At 41.9% G+C, this 18,744-nt stretch overlaps 1 protein-coding gene across 2 annotated transcripts; it reads left to right on the top strand.

Moving 5' to 3' along the window:
* Positions 1 to 447: 447 nt before the first annotated feature.
* otx2b (orthodenticle homeobox 2b) lies at positions 448 to 2,435 on the top strand. 2 transcript variants are annotated; one of them, XM_060933065.1, is made up of 3 exons: positions 448 to 544; positions 1,228 to 1,379; positions 1,812 to 2,435. In XM_060933065.1, exons 1-3 carry the CDS (start codon positions 448 to 450, stop codon positions 2,433 to 2,435), a joined length of 873 nt encoding a protein of 290 aa, XP_060789048.1. The 2 variants fall into 2 exon arrangements, with proteins under 2 accessions (XP_060789048.1, XP_060789047.1); XM_060933064.1 differs by having other exon boundaries at positions 448 to 545; positions 1,196 to 1,379.
* Positions 2,436 to 18,744: the final 16,309 nt, after the last annotated feature.

Genomic DNA, 18,744 nt, shown 5'->3' with positions numbered 1-18,744 from the left:
CATTAGCAAGACTATGTTTTGTGCATTGCAGGGACTTGTTGCAATTAGATGTTACTTTTGGGGGGATAGATGGGGAGAGTATAGGTAAGGGGGCAGGGATGATGGGGTGGGTTGGGATGGGATGGGATGGTGGGGTGGGGGTTGGGGATGAGCCTTGCTCACTTCACGAGGACAGCTGGAGATCTGCAGCGGCTTTAAGAGCGCAGCTGCGGCGTGCACGCGCTTTATTCAGTGTTAAGTCCCGACTGCAACCGGAGCGCTGAGTTCATCCGCTAAACTACAGTCAGCACACCGGGCCGGATCTGGCCTGTATGTGAACGTCTGTCCTTATCTGTGTGATTTTGGATCAGGGTTTGGTAACCACCTCCACTGGAGCCCAAAAGAGGCGCGAGTGAAGAAGCTTTCTTCAATATTTGCTCCAACTTTACCTCCTCGACCAACTTTAGCATGATGTCGTATCTCAAGCAACCGCCTTACCCGGTTAACGGGCTGAGTTTAACCACATCCGGTATGGACCTTCTGCATCCGTCAGTGGGATATCCAGGTTAGTCACACCGCCTTTACAATGTCAGACAAAAGTGTCGAACTGCCAAAAATGATCTGCTTTAGTTCATTATGTTGTAGTTTCTGCTTCATGCAACGATTACAATAGTTCTGTATCTCACTTGCTGCTTGTAACTTTTTGTTTCATAATAGGCTTCATTACAACCTACAATTGATGCCATGTGTGTGTTTATCTATGCCCATTCCTGCAACATCAGTGAAAAAGCTAAAAAATTTAAAATGCAAATTATTCTGAAGACAGGCCTTCATCAGCTGATCACTCCCGAGTTACTGAGAACTAGTCTAAAAAGTGATCGAAGGAGTGTGTGGAACAATATCAATAATTATAGACAACTTATTTTAGGAGAATCCAGTAAAGCCAAAGCGAATGCTGGAGGGGGAAAAAAAACAAGAAATAAATAAAATAGAAACTCACGTGTATATGATACAAGACAAACAGTTGGTTTTCAGTGGATAAGTACACAATTAATCACTTTCTTCTAATTGTATGTGTATATTATTGTTCATTTCGGTTAGTAAACTTCTATCATTATTGTCAGTGTTGAGATGAGGCTGTGGCATTAAGTAGCTTATGAGCTGCGACTAAAGGCCTGTTTGTTGCTGGCAAAGTTCATGTTGGTGTGATTTCAACATCATGGGCATTTTGTGTTTTATTGGAAACAGCTACTCCTCGAAAGCAGCGTCGGGAAAGAACGACATTCACTCGGGCTCAGCTCGATGTGCTCGAGGCCCTGTTCGCTAAAACGCGCTATCCGGATATCTTCATGCGCGAGGAAGTGGCCCTGAAAATCAACCTGCCGGAGTCCCGAGTACAGGTCAGTATGATGTTTACAAATAAGAAGGGGGGGGGGGAAAAAACCTAAGTCTTTACCATGTTACATATTTCATTAAAATATGTGTCTGTATAGAAATCAGCACATTAAAGAATTTCCTTCAAAGAGCAGCTCAACCTGGAGTGAGGAATGCACAATATATTTAATGAAGAATAGAATTTTACTGTGAAACAAAAATAAATAGCTTACTAATTACAGTATTGTGATATTAAATCTAAACGAATCAAACTATTAATGAGGCCCATCGTACACAGCAACTCCCCCAGTGTTGAATTGACACTTTCAGAGTTAATTTGTGTCCAATTGGACACAGGAGGGTGTTAGATCAACACTCTGGGTGTGAATTCAACACTGGGGATTTTTACTGTGCATTATTCACTATTTCAAGCCGGTATGTTTCTTTCTTCATGGCAGGTTTGGTTCAAAAATCGGCGCGCAAAATGCCGACAGCAGCAACAGCAGCAGCAGAACGGTGGCCAGAGTAAAGTTCGCCCGGCTAAGAAGAAGAGCTCCCCGGCGCGGGAGGCGAGCTCAGAGAGCGGCGCTAGCGGTCAGTTCACACCGCCCTCCAGTACCTCAGTGCCGGTTATATCCAGCACGGCGGCGCCGGTGTCGATTTGGAGCCCGGCATCGATCTCACCTCTGTCGGAAGTGCTCTCCACCTCTTCGTCGTCGTCATGCATGCAGCGCTCTTACCCGATGACCTACACGCAGGCGACATCTGGGTATGGTCAAGGCTACGCGGGCTCGGCGTCCTACTTTGGCGGTATGGAGTGCGGTTCATACCTGGCGCCCATGCACCACCAGCTGTCGGCCCCAGCAGCCTCCGCTCTCAGTCCCATGAGCACCAGCGCCGTCAGCAGCCACCTGAACCAACCGTCCGCTCAGGGCTACGGCGCCTCGGGCCTCGGCTTCAACTCCACTGCGGCAGACTGCCTGGACTACAAAGATCAAACATCCTCTTGGAAGCTCAACTTCAACGCTGACTGCTTGGATTACAAAGATCAGACTTCCTCCTGGAAGTTTCAGGTGTTGTGAGAAAAGCAAGCGAGTTAAAAAAAAAATCTAAAAGACTACATAAGACACACTGCATCCCTGCCATCCTTCAGACAAGTAAATTCCGCGAGGTGGATGAGTTCCGCTGCGCCTCGAATTAATCACTGCTTCTAAACAAGGTCATTTAGATAAAGGGTCCCGGAGTCGCATAAAAGCGCCTATATGACCACAAGCTGTTATTTAAGGAAGAAAAAAAAAACTAAGTGAACTTGTAATAAGTTAGCTCAACAAATCCTTGGCCATGAAAAGAGGAGATGAAAACCACTAGTTAATTGTTTAGAGAAGACAGTCTATAAGTGAAGTGTCTGCAATGGGCAGGTTTCTGCATCCAAAACCTCTTACAGCACGCCGACTGATGTCCATGTCGGCAAAATGAGAGACACTTCCATCAGGACGATGTGAACACGTGTGTGTGTGTGTGTGTGTGTGTATGTGTGCGCGCGCTGAACGCCCCCAGGGCGACCTGGATGCACTACTTTATTTAAGAAAAAGTGTTTATAAGGAATCAATATGTAGTTTTTAAGAGACAATCAATGTGTGTCTTATATAAATGGTACATGTGTTTTTTTTAATCTGTGCTAGCCTTCGAAACTGTGATCTGTTGTAACTGTATGCAATTTGTGAGCTCCCTCGCAACCGCGAAAACTCGGCTGTGATTTTAATAGATTTTTCACTCTTTTCCTTTGAAGAAAAAAAAATACGAAATGATATTAGTCACTTATGAATTTAATTTGAGCGAACCTTTTAAAAGACAAATCTGCTAAATTTGTTGAGGGCCTAATAAAGTGGTTATTCCCTTCCACTGATTTCCTTTTGGTCTTTAGTGACCTCCTGTCGAGGATTTTCCAATCCAATGCGGATCTTAAACCTGTCTGGAGTAGTCATGTGGTCCTACTATTGCAGAGAACATTAATAAACGATTTCACATTTGACTCGATATTAAAAGGCATTCAGTTTGGCTGAAGGAGGATGTAAAATAAATGTGTGTGTGAGTGAGAGTGAGAGAGAGCGAGAGAGAGATATTGATTTGGGGGAAAATGTTTAAAAGTTGTGATTCTTTTTGTTATTTCCACACAGTGCATTGTAGACAAATATTTAAGATGCTCAAGAATTCTGAATTTAGAATTAACTCAATTTTTTTTTCAACCAGGTTCTTTCTGACTACTATTAAAAAAAACCGCGATCACCTAGTTTTATCTACTTAATATTTTAGGCTTGATTGTAATTAGAATTGTAATTATTAATAATTTTAAATATCTGTATTAGTCTTTAAAATACACCGTTTTATTTCCCTGTGGAAACAGAGCTCTGTAGTATTCTTTCCGTTAATTTGTTGACCTCATAACAGTATTATTATTTAAAAAATAATAATAATAATTAAAAAAAAAAAAGGACACTTAGGTTCCTAGCCCATATAATTAAATACAGCGGACTGCCCTTATCGGGGTTTTTTTCTATAGTTTTCAGTACATAAACTGTAAGGGTAAATAATTTTAATAAGTAGTTACTAAGTTATAAAAAAAATTGAGGATCGTACAGACGTCCTTAAATCAGCCTAACGAAAAAATATCTCGTGTGCATGGTGTAATGTGGTTTTAATGGGTTTTTTCAATTAAACCTATCTCTCCACTAGCCAAGTGTACTCAAACTTTAATTATATAGCATTGTGAAACCTTCTGGTTTCCGGTCCTTCCGCTTTAAGAGCCGTGGCACCGGGAATGGGGCGTCTTGGGAAAGTGGCTCTAATCCGCGCCTCAAAGCGCCGCTAATCCCGCTTTTTCTGCGCCGGGTTTTCTGCAGGGCAGAGGGCACAGTGGGCACATTCACACCCGCAACAGCCGAGCTCACAGAGAAAATAACATTATTATTATTATTATTATTATTATTATTATTATTATTATTATTATTATGTATACATATATTGTTTTTAATCCAAATGTGGAGTGTGGTTTGCCTGCATGACTTTGTCACAGAAATGTTATAGACTATTGAACTTGTTATGGACCGCAGTGAGACGGCTGGCATCATGGCACCTTAACCAGGACTGAACGGACTGAGCTGGGTAAAGGTAACAGTAATATAATAAGGTAAACCTATAAACACTCAGACATTTAATTGGTGTGCATTCTATTATTATACAGCCTATTATAACTTCTGTTTCTCCCCATTTCATCTTTTTTCATTTGTTTCAATCAAACGCGTTTTACAGAGAGGTGCTGGAACAAAGAGGCCCCGGATACTGAGCTGTTCAATGGGAAAGGGTCAGAGGCAGAATGGATGAAGAGGGCTATGGAGTACTATAGAGAATATAAAGGGCCAGTGGTCAAATGCTTTCTAAATTCTAGCTACTGGAAAGTGAAGTGAGAGGGGCAGTGAAATGACTCGACGTGCTCTGCGCCAGTAAATGTGAGCAGCTGAACATTCAATTAGCCTGCTTGACATTGCCAATAATCTCCCTTTCATTTACGTCCTTACTAAAGACACGGCCATTAAAAAGCATGACTTGAAATAATCCAAACGTTAAGATGTTGCCCAAAGCGAATCGTTCATTTTCTTTTCTCCGAAAAAAAAAGTAGAAAGAGGATGTGTGATGTCCATCAGTGAATATTCCAGTAACAAGAAATTGAGTTCCTTCAAATCCACTGAGTTCTAGTGCGTTTGTTTTACACGAAATAGGCTACAGTCCATATTCTTTAAACGACTATGAACTCATGAATAACCTACCCAAGGGAAAATGTAAATGTCCTTCATGCCCTGTCACATGATTTCACATTCTAATAAAGTTAAAAGTGCAACACACTGCTGAAATTTGAGGGAAATAATACACACAAGAACAAAGGCAAGCCAAAAATCAGGTCGAGTCTCCCACTGATTTAATCATTTAGTGCAAATCACTTGGGTTCTGGACTGATAATAAACAAGAACTTTGATTTTTACATATTGTGTTTATATTAAATATACAAATAACTGCTTGTCTTTTAAAAATACTAACCGTCACTTCATATATATATATATATATATATATATATATATATATATATATATATATATATAGTGTATGTATGTAAAATGTCTATATAATCGAAATTATATCATTACAATCCATTAAAACACCTGGACTATAGCTCAAAATTGCACCAAAACTGGCTTGTCAGAGGAAATGTTTCTCATTTACATACATAATCAGACTAAAAGTCATAATCACTGGAATAACCAACTGATTTGTAGTGAGAAAGTATCATTAAATTGGGACACATTTATTTAGTTCAACAGGTCTTTAGGATCCTTTACTCTCCCTGGAATATACTCAATTTCCAATTTATATTGATCTGTTATGTAATAGCTTAATGTAGCCTAATTCAGTAATGTGAGATTAAGAAATGAGAGCAAAACTCTCAGAAGTGTTTTATAAACTGGCTTGCATGAGTAACAGAGTAACTGGTGCACACCTCTTTTTTAAAAAAGCTGATTAGTCTGAATGTAGGTCAGTTGTGACAGTTGCTGCTTTTGTATAGTGACAGACGTGTGTCAGTTGTAGCAACTGTTGAATTTTTTTTTTTTAGTGACAGTTAAGCGAAAATACACCAACAAGATGCAAGTGTTACTGTACAGGCTACTCTGAGTTCTACCAGGAGCTGTTAGTCTAATACAAGTAGCATCTAAATATCTCCATCCGATTTCTGTGACCTGAGGTGTACTAATTTAAAGAAATGCTAATGAAAAATAACATTTTATACAGGGATTGATGTGTTCAGTGACATCCATCTGATCACGTAGATGTGATTTTTGAACTTAAGACCCAGCAGTGGAAGTCCAGGGCATTTTCATTTACTTCATTTATTTACTTATTTATTTCAACATGTCTGTCAGTTGTATCTTTCAGCTTGATACTCATTTTCGACCACACACAATACCGTTCGTCCAGGGGTTTTAACTTAGAAATTGTTGCTGTTTTAAGAGTGCAGAAGTCACCTATGGATCAGACACGGTCCAAACCTTGGGGCCTCCGGTCCCGCAGAGAGCGTCTTTCTTTTTTAATTAAGGACAACGCGGCCCTGGAGGAACATGTGGTGCTCTGCTCTAATCCGCACCCCGCGTTGGTTGCTGTGTTGGACTAAACAACGGCCCTCTGTTCTTTCAGCACTCACCGATCAGCCAACTTTCTTGGCCAAGTCCTAGCAAGCGACAACGTACATGTAAGAAGCGCAATTTGGACTCATCACGTGATACCGGCTGCCTACAGCTGAAGGGATTTGATATTAGTCTTATCAGCTTGCATGCTCACAGCAGAAATTCCACACAAGACCACAAATACATTACACAGAGGCTATAGACCCAAGTGTACAGGATATCAAGCTGATATCTGTATTAGATTACAGAATTTTGTTTATTACTTTGTGTCAACAGCAATTTTCAAGATGTCAAATCAGGCCAAATTAGAAACAGATATCACAGCAGTCAAATAAATATTGCCTACATTTTTTGCCAAATCATAATAATTTCAACATTTCATCTGTTTTGGTAGAGTGTCATTTTAAACGGGCGCATATATATATATATATATGGGCCTACTACTGTACTTTTATATATAGATAGCATCATCAACATCATCATTACTGTTAACTCAATAGCAGAGGTATTCGTTTTCTAATCCAGATCGCTCTTTTTTTGTCACATCCATCCATCCATCCATCCATCCATTATCTGTAGCCGCTTATCCTGTCCTACAGGGTCGCAGGCAAGCTGGAGCCTATCCCAGCTGACTATGGGCGAGAGATGAGGTACACCCTGGACAAGTCGCCAGGTCATCGCAGGGTTGACACACAGACAAACAACCATTCACACTCACATTCACACCTACGGTCAATTTAGAGCCACCAATTAGACTAACCTGCATGTCTTTGGACTGTGGGGGAAACCGGAGCACCCAGAGGAAACCCATGGAGACAGCATGCAAACTTCACACAGAAAGCCCCTCGCCGGCCGCTGGGATCGAACCCAGGACCTTCTTGCTGTGAGGCAACAGTGCTAACCACTACACCACTGTGCCGCCCCTTTTTTTGTCACATCATGAGTGAATTTGCTCATTATAATTGTGTGTTGGGCACGGTGGTGTAGTGGTTAGCACTGTCGCCTCACAGCAAGAAGGTCCTGGGTTCGAGCCCAGCGGCCGGCGAGGGCCTTTCTGTGTGGAGTTTGCATGTTGTCTGCGTGGGTTTCCTCCGGGTGCTCCAGTTTCCTGCAAAGTCCAAAGACATACAGGTTAGGTTAATTGGTGGCTCTAAATTGACCGTAGGTGTAAATGGTTGTTTGTCTCTGTGTCTCAGCCCTGCGATAACCTGGTGACTTGCCCAGGGTGTACCCCGCCTCTCACCCATAGTCAGCTGGGATAGGCTCCAGTTTGCCTGCGACCCTGTACAGGATAAGCGGCTACAGATAATGGATAATTGTGTGTTGATATTAGCATACTACACTAAAGACTACTGAGTAGTTTTAACAGTTTCTTGCTTGAAGCCAGTACAGTTATCATATTTTACTTTCTCATTGTAAAAATGAACAGGCAAACTGTTCCTATGATGCCAGAAAACATACTATATTGATTGATGAAATGCAGTGATCGTTGAACATCTAGCTAATGCCCAATGTCTTCATGAAGTCCATTAAGACCTTGGGAATGATGCTGGATGGAGCAGTTAGCCAACTAAACAACTGTTTCCTTCATTCGAACATGAGAGGTTAATCACTACAAAGAAACAAATGTTTCCAGATGTGATTTTTTTCATGCCCTACCTGAAAACAGAAGAGATGACAGTACAATGATCTCCTAATCAAAATGAGTCTTAGCAAGAGACACGTTACTTTAAAGTTCAGTAAGTAAACACTGACTCTGTAGATTTTATAAGATTTCCTCCTGTACCGTATATAATGTCATATGTATTTCCCAATATTAATTCTGAGGAGTTGTAGGAGTTGCAGCCTTCCACTCAGTGTACTTCAGGGACCTGTCATTAGCTTAATTAGGAATGTGCTCAAGAGGCGGCCTGACCCATCATTTACCTGTCTAACGACCTCTCTCACACCCTTAATCTCCTGCAAATTATGCACTTGTGAGAAAATGTAACAGAGACTGGAAAATAATTAGGTGAAAGCGAGGGTGTATGGCTTGGAGACTTACCATCCTGTTCAGCTGGTTCATAAACCTGAATATCACTGTAAATTAAGGGTGAAGGTGTGAGGTACCTCAGATGGCCAATTTATTATGCTAACAAATTTGCCTTTTTGTGCCTTTGAGTTAGAACAGTTTCCAGGCCTTTTTGTGAGTTCCCTAATTTTCCTTATTAAAAGCTAGCATTTAATAGATCTGACATCAATTTAGACCACTTCATGCTTATAGGGTGAGCATAGGTAATATGGGACTAAGCATGCGTTTATTCTTTACTGTAAACAATAGCAAATGAATGTTTATATTGCTAAGTGAAGAAAATCACGAGTTTGTGATGTAATGTCACAGCCAAGGCAAGGCAAGACGTAAACAGGAAGCTACTAACACAAAGAACAAGGTAAGCCAAATGACTCAAGGTTTAATATTAAGATTATAAATCTGACATAATTATCGAATATTGAATTTTATAAGCTCTTTAAATGGAGGAAATATACACTATATTGCCAAAAGTATTTGCTCACCCATCCAAATTATCAGAATCAGGTGTTCCAATCACTTCCATGGCCACAGGTGTATAAAATCAAGCACCTAGGCACGCAGACTGTTTTTACAGTTTGGAGCTGGCCCCTTCCTCTTCCAACATGACTGTGCACCAGTGCACAAAGCAAGGTCCATAAAGACATGGATGACAGAGTCTGGTGTGGATGAACTTGACTGGCCTGCACAGAGTCCCGACCTCAACCCGATAGAACACCTTTGGGATGAATTAGAGCGGAGACTGAGAGCCAGGCCTTCTCGTCCAACATCAGTGTGTGACCTCACAAATGCGCTTCTGGAAGAATGGTCAAAAATTCCCATAAACACACTCCTAAACCTTGTGGACAGCCTTCCCAGAAGAGTTGAAGCTGTTCTAGCTGCAAAGGGTGGACCGACGTCATATTGAACCCTATGGATTAGGAATGGGAAGTCACTTAAGCTCATATGTGAGTCAAGGCAGGTGAGCAAATACTTTTGGCAATATATATATATATATATGGGCGGCACGGTGGTGTAGTGGTTAGCGCTGCCGCCTCACAGCAAGAAGGTCCGGGTTCGAGCCCCGGGGCCGGCGAGGGCCTTTCTGTGCGGAGTTTGCATGTTCTCCCCGTGTCCGCGTGGGTTTCCTCCGGGTGCTCCGGTTTCCCCCACAGTCCAAAGACATGCAGGTTAGGTTAACTGGTGACTCTAAATTGACCGTAGGTGTGAATGTGAGTGTGAATGGTTGTCTGTGTCTATGTGTCAGCCCTGTGATGACCTGGCGACTTGTCCAGGGTGTACCCCGCCTTTCGCCCGTAGTCAGCTGGGATAGGCTCCAGCTTGCCTGCGACCCTGTAGAACAGGATAAAGCGGCTAGAGATAATGAGATGAGATGAGATATATATATATTAGGGTATATCTTATGTAAATTTGATAAGATAAAATGTCAAGATAAAAGCTTAGTTTATTTGAGTAAAACATTTTTCAAGAACAACTAAATATTTTAACCAAAAAATGTTCAATGTATAATCTCTTGCACTGGATATTATGTTTTGTTTTACTATCAACCCTTACAACCATTACTTACAACCCTTTAGAGTGCACTAAACTGTCACTTGTCTGTAAGCTGTCATGTTATAAATGGCCAAAACAGAAGTAAATAAAATGGAGATTGTTTTTAAAAATCATATGCTTTTATGATACCTATTTGCAATACATTCCATCCATTATCCGTAACCGCTTATCCTGTGCAGGGTCGCGGGCAAGCTGGAGCCTATCCCAGCTGACTATGGGCGAGAGGCGGGGTACACCCTGGACAAGATCATCGCAGGGCCGACACATAGAGACAAACAACCATTCACACTCACATTCACACCTACGGTCAATTTAGAGCCAACAATTAGCCTAACCTGTATGTCTTTGGACTGTGGGGGAAACCGGAGCACCCGGAGGAAACCCATGCGGACACGGGGAGAACATGCAAACTCCACACAGAAAGGCCCCTGTCGGCCATTGGGCTCGAACCCAGAACCTTCTTGCTGTGAGGCGACAGTGCTAACCGCTACATCACCGTGCCGCCCTATTTGCAATACAGAATGTATGTAATGTATTACCACCTCCTGGTCCAGAACAGTCCCTAGATTCACTGCATCCCTGATCAGGATATGACACTTACTGACGATGAATGAGAAAACATGAGTGCATTGTAAAATGAAAATGATATTCCACTATAATTTTTGTTCCATTCCCCCTCCTTACATCTCAGGTTCCATCCTGACAGTGTAATTAGTCCACAGGCTCCTAATTGTTTGGGGATAAAGCAATGACCTGCTCAAGGGAAAAGTTAATCCTAATCAAAGACATCTGAGCACTTGATCATGTAGGTGGGAGCTGAGTAACTATAACTGAGCTCAGAGTCTCTCAGGTTTGCCTTAGGCATTAATAATTGTTCTAAATTTATAAAAATATAAATCATTTGTATTATCTTTCATCATCACAAAAATAATAGTTGCATTTACAGGTGGTCATTTAACAAATAGGTTAAAATGTGGACTATATTCACAGCATTTATTAAATGGTTTAATATGTTTGTTAATGTGTCTTTTTTTCTGTAAACAGCCTAATGTTGACCCAAAGGTACCCAAAATGAATGGAGTCCAGCACATAAACCTGATTTGTTCTACTAAAGCTAATCATTGCTTTCACAAGCTGGACAACTTTCAAAGTGTCAGTACTGTTCTAGGAATATTTTTTTGGTTACAGATGAAATAATCTGCCATCAGCGATATATAATATTTTTGGCCAAATCAGCCTTATATCCTCTCACGTTTTCCTGTGTGTAACCTAATTTAAAATGAGTCACAATATAGTCATAATCATCAGAAGACCCTTGTTCGTTTGAATAAAGCTTTGCTCACCATCTCCTGACCCACACTGGTGCTGGGATAGCGTGTGCCACACCAGCCGTTTGACCACTTGTTATTATGCCACCCAGACAAAAGGGCTATTTACTGCAAGTCGCACAGCCCCAGGGCAGGCAGTGAATTTAGGGTGGGAGCAGGTGGGGGAATTATGGAGCAAATCTGTCAGACTTTAATCTATCAGACCAGCTCCAGACGAGTGGTGCATACTGTGTTCAGCTATTTGAACTTGTTTAGATATAAAAGTTACAGATGAGTGGACATGTGTGGTTAGAACTCAACTGAAAACTGTGGGCTCTTGCCTTTCATAATGGCAGTTGTTCCCATACTTTTTCAATCAAGCCCCCCTAAGAATTATTTCAGACCTTCAAAAATGCATGTTCTGGGGAAATGTGAAAATGGAAATAGCCATGCAGATACAATGGCTTGATCCAGTCCTATGGCTGTACAGCATAAACTACATCTGATAACCTTAGCATAATTTATGAACCAGCTCAGCTCTCTCAAATCAAGCATTGTATGGAAGGTACCATCCTTCTTCTGAATAAGAATGTAGATTGAGTAGAATCCATTTTCTTGAAGCACAGGATTTCAACTAAGATGGAATAAACTTTCTGGGTCGGTGTGACAACCTTGTTGGGGTCTGATATCAATGAGGCCTTTGTCAGACGGCCTATTGTCATACGAGTTATGTAAACCATACACATTTCCAGCTAGTGTGAGCTACACGTATATAAATTTGAGTAACAGGGCCAGACAAAAACAAGTTCAAAACTCACGGCAGTATATGACCATCTATTAGTGTACATAAAAATGGCTTATTTAAGTCAGGATTCTCTAAATGCTTGTTTTCATGTGTACTGCACAAATGTCCTTCATTTCATTTCTAAGAACATGGGTCAAGGTCAAATGACCCTCACTACTGCTAACTTTTTTTTTTTGCCTCTGTATGAAGCCACAGGCGTCTTGGGTTCTTTTGTTAAGAGCTTAGCGATATCGTTTGGCATTGTAAGGATAGGGAAGCACTGGTCCAGTGTAAATATAGCCAAATTGAGTTGATCTCTCCATTTTGTTCCCTCTGCAGTCACTGTGCAGTTTCATTGACTTCTTCGTCCCAGAGGGAGTCCAGAGAATCAGCAGAGGTCAAGCCAGAGTCTCTAGGGGTAGCGATGGCTTTACCTTCTCATTCCCCTTTAAAATGACTTATCATGCCTCAAGCTACATCACACTGCATACAGCACCTGAAAATGCTGTATGGTTTAAAATGCTGGGCATACTGGCATTCATATCTGATGCACAAATCAGAAAGCCTCAGCATGTAAAATCTGTGAAAGGCTGTTTTAACTGCATGATACTGGACCCACATCAGAGCTTATATAAAGTACAATCGTATAGAAAGTCTGTCAAGCACATTCATTGCATTAAAGAAATAAACATGGAATAAACACTGTTCTCAGCACATGCTGTCAAGACCAACTCCTCTAATTAAGCACGATTATTGCGTGTTTATTCAGCACGCACTGAGGAGTCTGGACTGTATTACGTCAATACACTCACTGCATGCTGTTGAGATGTTTGTTTTTTGCTCTCTTTGTCATGGCTGTGTCATGATGGTGACCCATAAATACCCTTTTGTTAGTTAGCAGTTGTTCAGCCTAGTTTTCTTCACGCCACATACCACATTTCAACCTGCCATCATTATGCTAATAGAGACAATACACACTGAAATGCTGGATTTGTGAAAAACAACCAGTCAATGCTTCATTAACAACGGCAACAGCTATAGATGGGCAAGTTGGACATGAAAGTGTTTTTGTTTGGTAATTAATGATTTTCATAAGGTATTCGCTAAAGTGTAAATAAATTTTAAATGATTCATCTTTGGGCGGCACGGTGGTGTAGTGGTTAGCGCTGTCGCCTCACAGCAAGAAGGTCCTGGGTTCGAGCCCCAGGGCCGGCGAGGGTCTTTCTGTGTGGAGTTTGCATGTTCTCCCCGTGTCCGCGTGGGTTTCCTCCGGGTGCTCCGGTTTCCCCCACAGTCCAAAGACATGCAGGTTAGGTTAACTGGTGACTCTAAATTGACCGTAGGTGTGAATGTGAATGGTTGTCTGTGTCTATGTATCAGCCCTGTGATGACCTGGCGACTTGTCCAGGGTGTACCCCGCCTTTCGCCCGTAGTCAGCTGGGATAGGCTCTAGCTTGCCTGCGACCCTGTAGAAGGATAAAGTGGCTAGAGATAATGAGATGAGATGATTCATCTTTTAGATTTGTATATACAGGTCAAAGCTATGACTAGAACTATGATGACTAGAACGACTATGAAAGTTTGGTCCAGGCCAAGTGAGAAACTGATGACTTTCACACCACTTTGTCACTTTGTTCCATGTTATCAGACTGGTTCTCTTTACCAGCTGGTGGGATGGCAGAAAGCACTCTGGAGTTTTCTAATGAGACTCAGCTCTAATTAGTGAGACACACTGGCTTAAATGCTGAGTGTGTGCAAGTTGTGTAACGCATGGGTGCCATTTTATGTTCTATGACTTTTACTGTAGGTGGCATGGTGGTGTAGTGGTTAGCACTGTCGCCTCACAGCAAGAAGGTTCTGGGTTTGAGCCCAGAAAGGCCAATGAGGGCCTTTCTGTGTGGAGTTTGCATGTTCTCCCCCTGTCCGTGTGGGTTTCCTCCGGGTGCTCCGGTTTCCCCCAAAGACATGCAGGTTCGGCTAATTGGCGGCTCTAAATTGATCGTAGGTGTGAATGTGAGTGTGAATGGTTGTATGTTAGCCCTGCGATGACCTGGTGACTTGTCCAGGGTGTACCCCACCTCTCGCCCATAGTCAGCTGGGATAGGATCCTGCGACCCTGTACAGGAAAATGGCTACAGATAATGGATGGATGGATTTTTACTATAACTACAGCCATCAGATAAACATTACCATTTTTCACCTCTGTACATTTTACTTTTGAATCTTGAGCGATAGTGCAATTAACCTTTAATCAATTTTGTTTTGTAAAAATGCGATCTCACACCATTGCTAATAAGGAACTGTATGTCAATGTTAGCAATCATTCCTGTTTTGTTTTTTTATTATACCATTTTCTCATAATTCTCAGCAGGTGCCAGTGTATGTAAGCATACTTACTACACATGGCCATCACCAAATCAGTGTGTTTCTGAGTGTCTTTGTGTTTGTGTGTGCATGCATATGCACTGGTGAGGTTACACAGGGCACCAGATGGGTTAATAGAAAGCTTAGTTATATGATTACAATGAAACAGTGTCAGCTTCAGATTTGGCAGTGACTGCCCCCAAGCCCACAAGCGGGACCTCACATTCACGCTGACCCTGGGAGGAAAGGGAGGGGTGACAACCAGCAACGTGCTTCCAGTTACACCTCACTCAGTACATCCCTCAATCATCCAGCACAATCTGCCACTCTGTGTGTGTGTGTGTGTGTACATCTTTTAATCCCATTATAGATCCAGTTGAATCAGAGTGCTCAGGTCTGTGTAAAAAGTGGAGCTCATGAAATTCTGATCAATGTACACTTACCATATTTGCATCTTTCTTTTTTCTTTCAACAGTTTGAAAATTAGGTCCGATATGACTTTTTTGGAAATATAAGTAAATGTTATAAATCAAGACCATTCAGTAAGGGTTACAAGGACAAGTGTTTAAAGTTTAAAAAAGGGACACATAAATGAGGATATTAAAAGCAGAACATAAACTCATCTCATTATCTCTAGCCGCTTTATCCTGTTCTACAGGGTCGCATGCAAGCTGGAGCCTATCCCAGCTGACTACGGGCGAAAGGCGGGGTACACCCTGGACAAGTCGCCAAGTCATCACAGGGCTGACACATAGACACAGACAACCATTCACACTCGCATTCACACCTACGGTCAATTTAGAGTCACCAGTTAACCTAACCTGCATGTCTTTGGACTGTGGGGGAAACCAGAGCACTCGGAGGAAACCCACATGGACACGGGGAGAACATGCAAACTCCGCACAGAAAGGCCCTCGCCGGCCACGGGGCTCGAACCCGGACCTTCTTGCTGTGAGGCGACAGCACTAACCACTACACCACCGTGCCACCCAGAACATAAACTGATAGTTATTATATGATTTGACTGGCATTTATCAAATTACATACAACCCTATTTCCAAAAAAAGTTATGTAAAGTTATTATGCTATGTAAAATATAATTAAAAACAGATTTTGATGATTTGGAAGTCATGGAAAACCTACATTTCACTGAAAATAGTACAAAGACAACATATCAAATGTTGAAACTGAGAAATTTGTATTGTTTTTTTAAAAATATATACTCATTTTGAATTTGATGCCAGCAACACGTTTCAAAACATTTGGGACAGGGCAACAAAAGACTGGAAAAGTTGTGGATTGCTTAAAAAACACCTGGAGTTTCTAATTTGGTTAATTGGCAACAGGTCAATAACATGATTGTGTATAAAAAAGAGCATCTCAGAGAGTCTGAGTCTCTCAGAAGTTTTTTTTTTTAAATGAAGAAAACTGAAATGTTTAAAAACAATGTTCCTCAAGGAAAGATATTAAGGGATTTGGATATTTCACCCGCTACAGTGTATAATATCATGAAACGATTCAAGGAATTTGGAGGAATTTCAGTGACCCTTGGGCAAGGGTGCAAGCCTAAGCTGAACACCCGTGATCTCTGATCCCTCAGATGGCACTGCATCAAGAACCATCATTCGTCTATGGAGGACTTTCACTGACATCATGGATTTTTGTTTATCACGCAGCGTCTGCCATATTGCCGGGCAAACAAAGAACTGTAGTTGCAACAGTTAATGAAGAAAATCAAGAGGACTGCAGTCAGTACAATCTCTTTGAACATCCATCCATCCATCATCTGTAGCCGCTTATCCTGTTCTACAGGGTTGCAGGCAAGCTGGAGCCTATCCCAGCTAACTATGGGCGAGAGGCGGGGTACACCCTGGACAAGTCGCCAGGTCATCACAGGGCTGACACATAGACACAGACAACCATTCACACTCACATTCACACCTACGGTCAATTTAGAGCTACCAATTAACCCAACCTGCATGTCTTTGGACTGTGAGGGAAACCGAAGCACCCGGAAGAAACCCATGCAGACAGGATGCAAACTCCACACAGAAAGGCCCTCGCCGGCCGCCGGCCACGAACCCAGGACCTTCTTGCTGTGAGGCGACAGTGCTATTCACTACACCACCATGCCGCCCAATCTCTTTGAACAATAAAAAATTATTTTATACCAGCACATCGTGCTACATCCAAAAGCTGCATCATGCAGGCATCACAGATCCATATAATTTATCCACCAATGTATTTATTTATTCTGCCCACTGCTCTCTCTCTCTCTCTCTCTCTCTGTGTGTTCGCATGCACACAGGTTAAATGCAGAGGACAAACGTGACAAAAAAAAATTCTTGTTCTTCTTAATTTACCCACAGATGTATTTACTCCACTTGAAAAGTGTACACTTGTACTGGTCACTGGCAAACACAAAGCTTACCAGGCAACATGGCCACGTAAGCAAATCTGCAGTTGTAATGACGTCACATGAAAGTCCTCCATAGCTGATATAACCACATGGGTTCAGGATTACTTTGGCAAATCTTTGTCAGGGACTACAATACAGAGTCACATCCACAAATGGCAGTTAAAACTTTACTGTGCAAAAAGGAAGCCTTATGTTAACTGTGTCCAGATGCACGGTCAACTTCTCTGGGCTCGGAGGCATCTGGGATGGACCATCACACAGTGGAAATGTGTATTGTGGTCAGACAAATCAGTATTCCAGGTCTTTTTTGTAAAAAATGGACATCGTGTGCACTGAACCAAAGATGAAAAGAACTATCCAGACTGTTACCAGCAACAAGTCCAAAAGCCAGGGTCTGTCATAGTATGGTGTTGTGTCAGTGCCCTTGGCAAAGGTAACTTACACTTCTGTGATGGCAACATTAATGCAGAAAAGTACATTGAGATTTTGGAGCAACATATGCTGCCTTTGAGACAACATCTTTTCCAGGGATATTTCAATAAGACAATACAAAACCACATTTTTCACACACAAAGGCATGGCTGTGGAAGAAGAGGGTGCCTGTCCCCTCTGTCCCCAATAGAGAATGTGTGGCAAATTTTGAAATGAAAAATATGATCACGAGGATCATGTACATTTGCACACAAAATAACACCTGAAACGCTTCATCACTTGGTGTCTTCAGTCCCAAAACTTCTTTTAAGTGTTATGAAAAGGAATGGCAACATTACAAAGTGGTAAATGCTATACCGTCCCAACTTTTTTTGAAATAGATTAGATTAGATTAGATTAGATTAGATTAGATTAGATTGAACTTTATTGATCCCTTTGGGAGGGTTCCCTCAGGGAAATTAAAATTCCAGTAGCATCATTACAGGAGAAACAGAGAATAGAAAATAGAGAAAACTTCTAGATAAATTAAGTATTTACATATACAAAAAAAAAATGGGGAAAAATGAAAAGTCCAGCAGGAGAGGTATTGCACATTATATTGCAAATATCTCATCTCATCTCATTATCTCTGGCCGCTTTATCCTTCTAGGGTCGCAGGCAAGCTGGAGCCTATCCCAGCTGACTATGGGCGGAAGGCGGGGTACACCCTGGACGAGTCGCCAGGTCATCACAGGGCTGACACACAGACAACCATTCACACCTACAGTCAATTTAGAGTCGCCAGTTAACCTAACCTGCATGTCTTTGGACTGTGGGGGAAACCGGAGCACCCGGAGGAAACCCACACAGACACGGGGAGAACATGCAAACTCCACACAGAAAGGCCCTCGCCGGCCACGGGGCTCGAACCCGGACTTTCTTGCTGTGAGGCGACAGCGCTAACCACTACACCACCGTGCCGCCCCTATTGCAAATATGTTGCAAGAATCAAAATTGAAACGTGTTTATTTGGAAAAAAAAAATAATGAGACAAAACATCAAATAATGTGGCATTGTATTGTTTTGAGTGCAGTACAGGTTAAAGATTATTTGCAAATCATTGTTTTCAGTTTTAATTTCAACATAACGTCCCAACTTTAACTGATTTGGGGTTGTACATTTAGAGAAACACAAACATACACAAACACACACTCCTTCCACGGTGCCTGGCCGTCAGAGGGCAGGCTGAGATG

This window comes from Neoarius graeffei, chromosome 11, assembly GCF_027579695.1.
Source record: "Neoarius graeffei isolate fNeoGra1 chromosome 11, fNeoGra1.pri, whole genome shotgun sequence".
Lineage (NCBI taxonomy): Eukaryota > Metazoa > Chordata > Actinopteri > Siluriformes > Ariidae > Neoarius > Neoarius graeffei.
The sequence above is the reverse complement of the archived record's forward strand: the minus strand, read 5'-3'. Positions and strand labels throughout refer to the sequence as shown.

Excerpts from the sequence above, each read along its gene's own strand:
- otx2b (XM_060933064.1), top strand. The coding sequence starts at position 448 with ATGATGTCGTATCTCAAGCAACCGCCTTACCCGGTTAACGGGCTGAGT. Across the intron at positions 546-1,195 it reads CCGTCAGTGGGATATCCAGG|ATCATGGGCATTTTGTGTTT; the intron begins TTAGTCACACCG and ends TGTGATTTCAAC. Across the intron at positions 1,380-1,811 it reads TGCCGGAGTCCCGAGTACAG|GTTTGGTTCAAAAATCGGCG; the intron begins GTCAGTATGATG and ends TCTTCATGGCAG.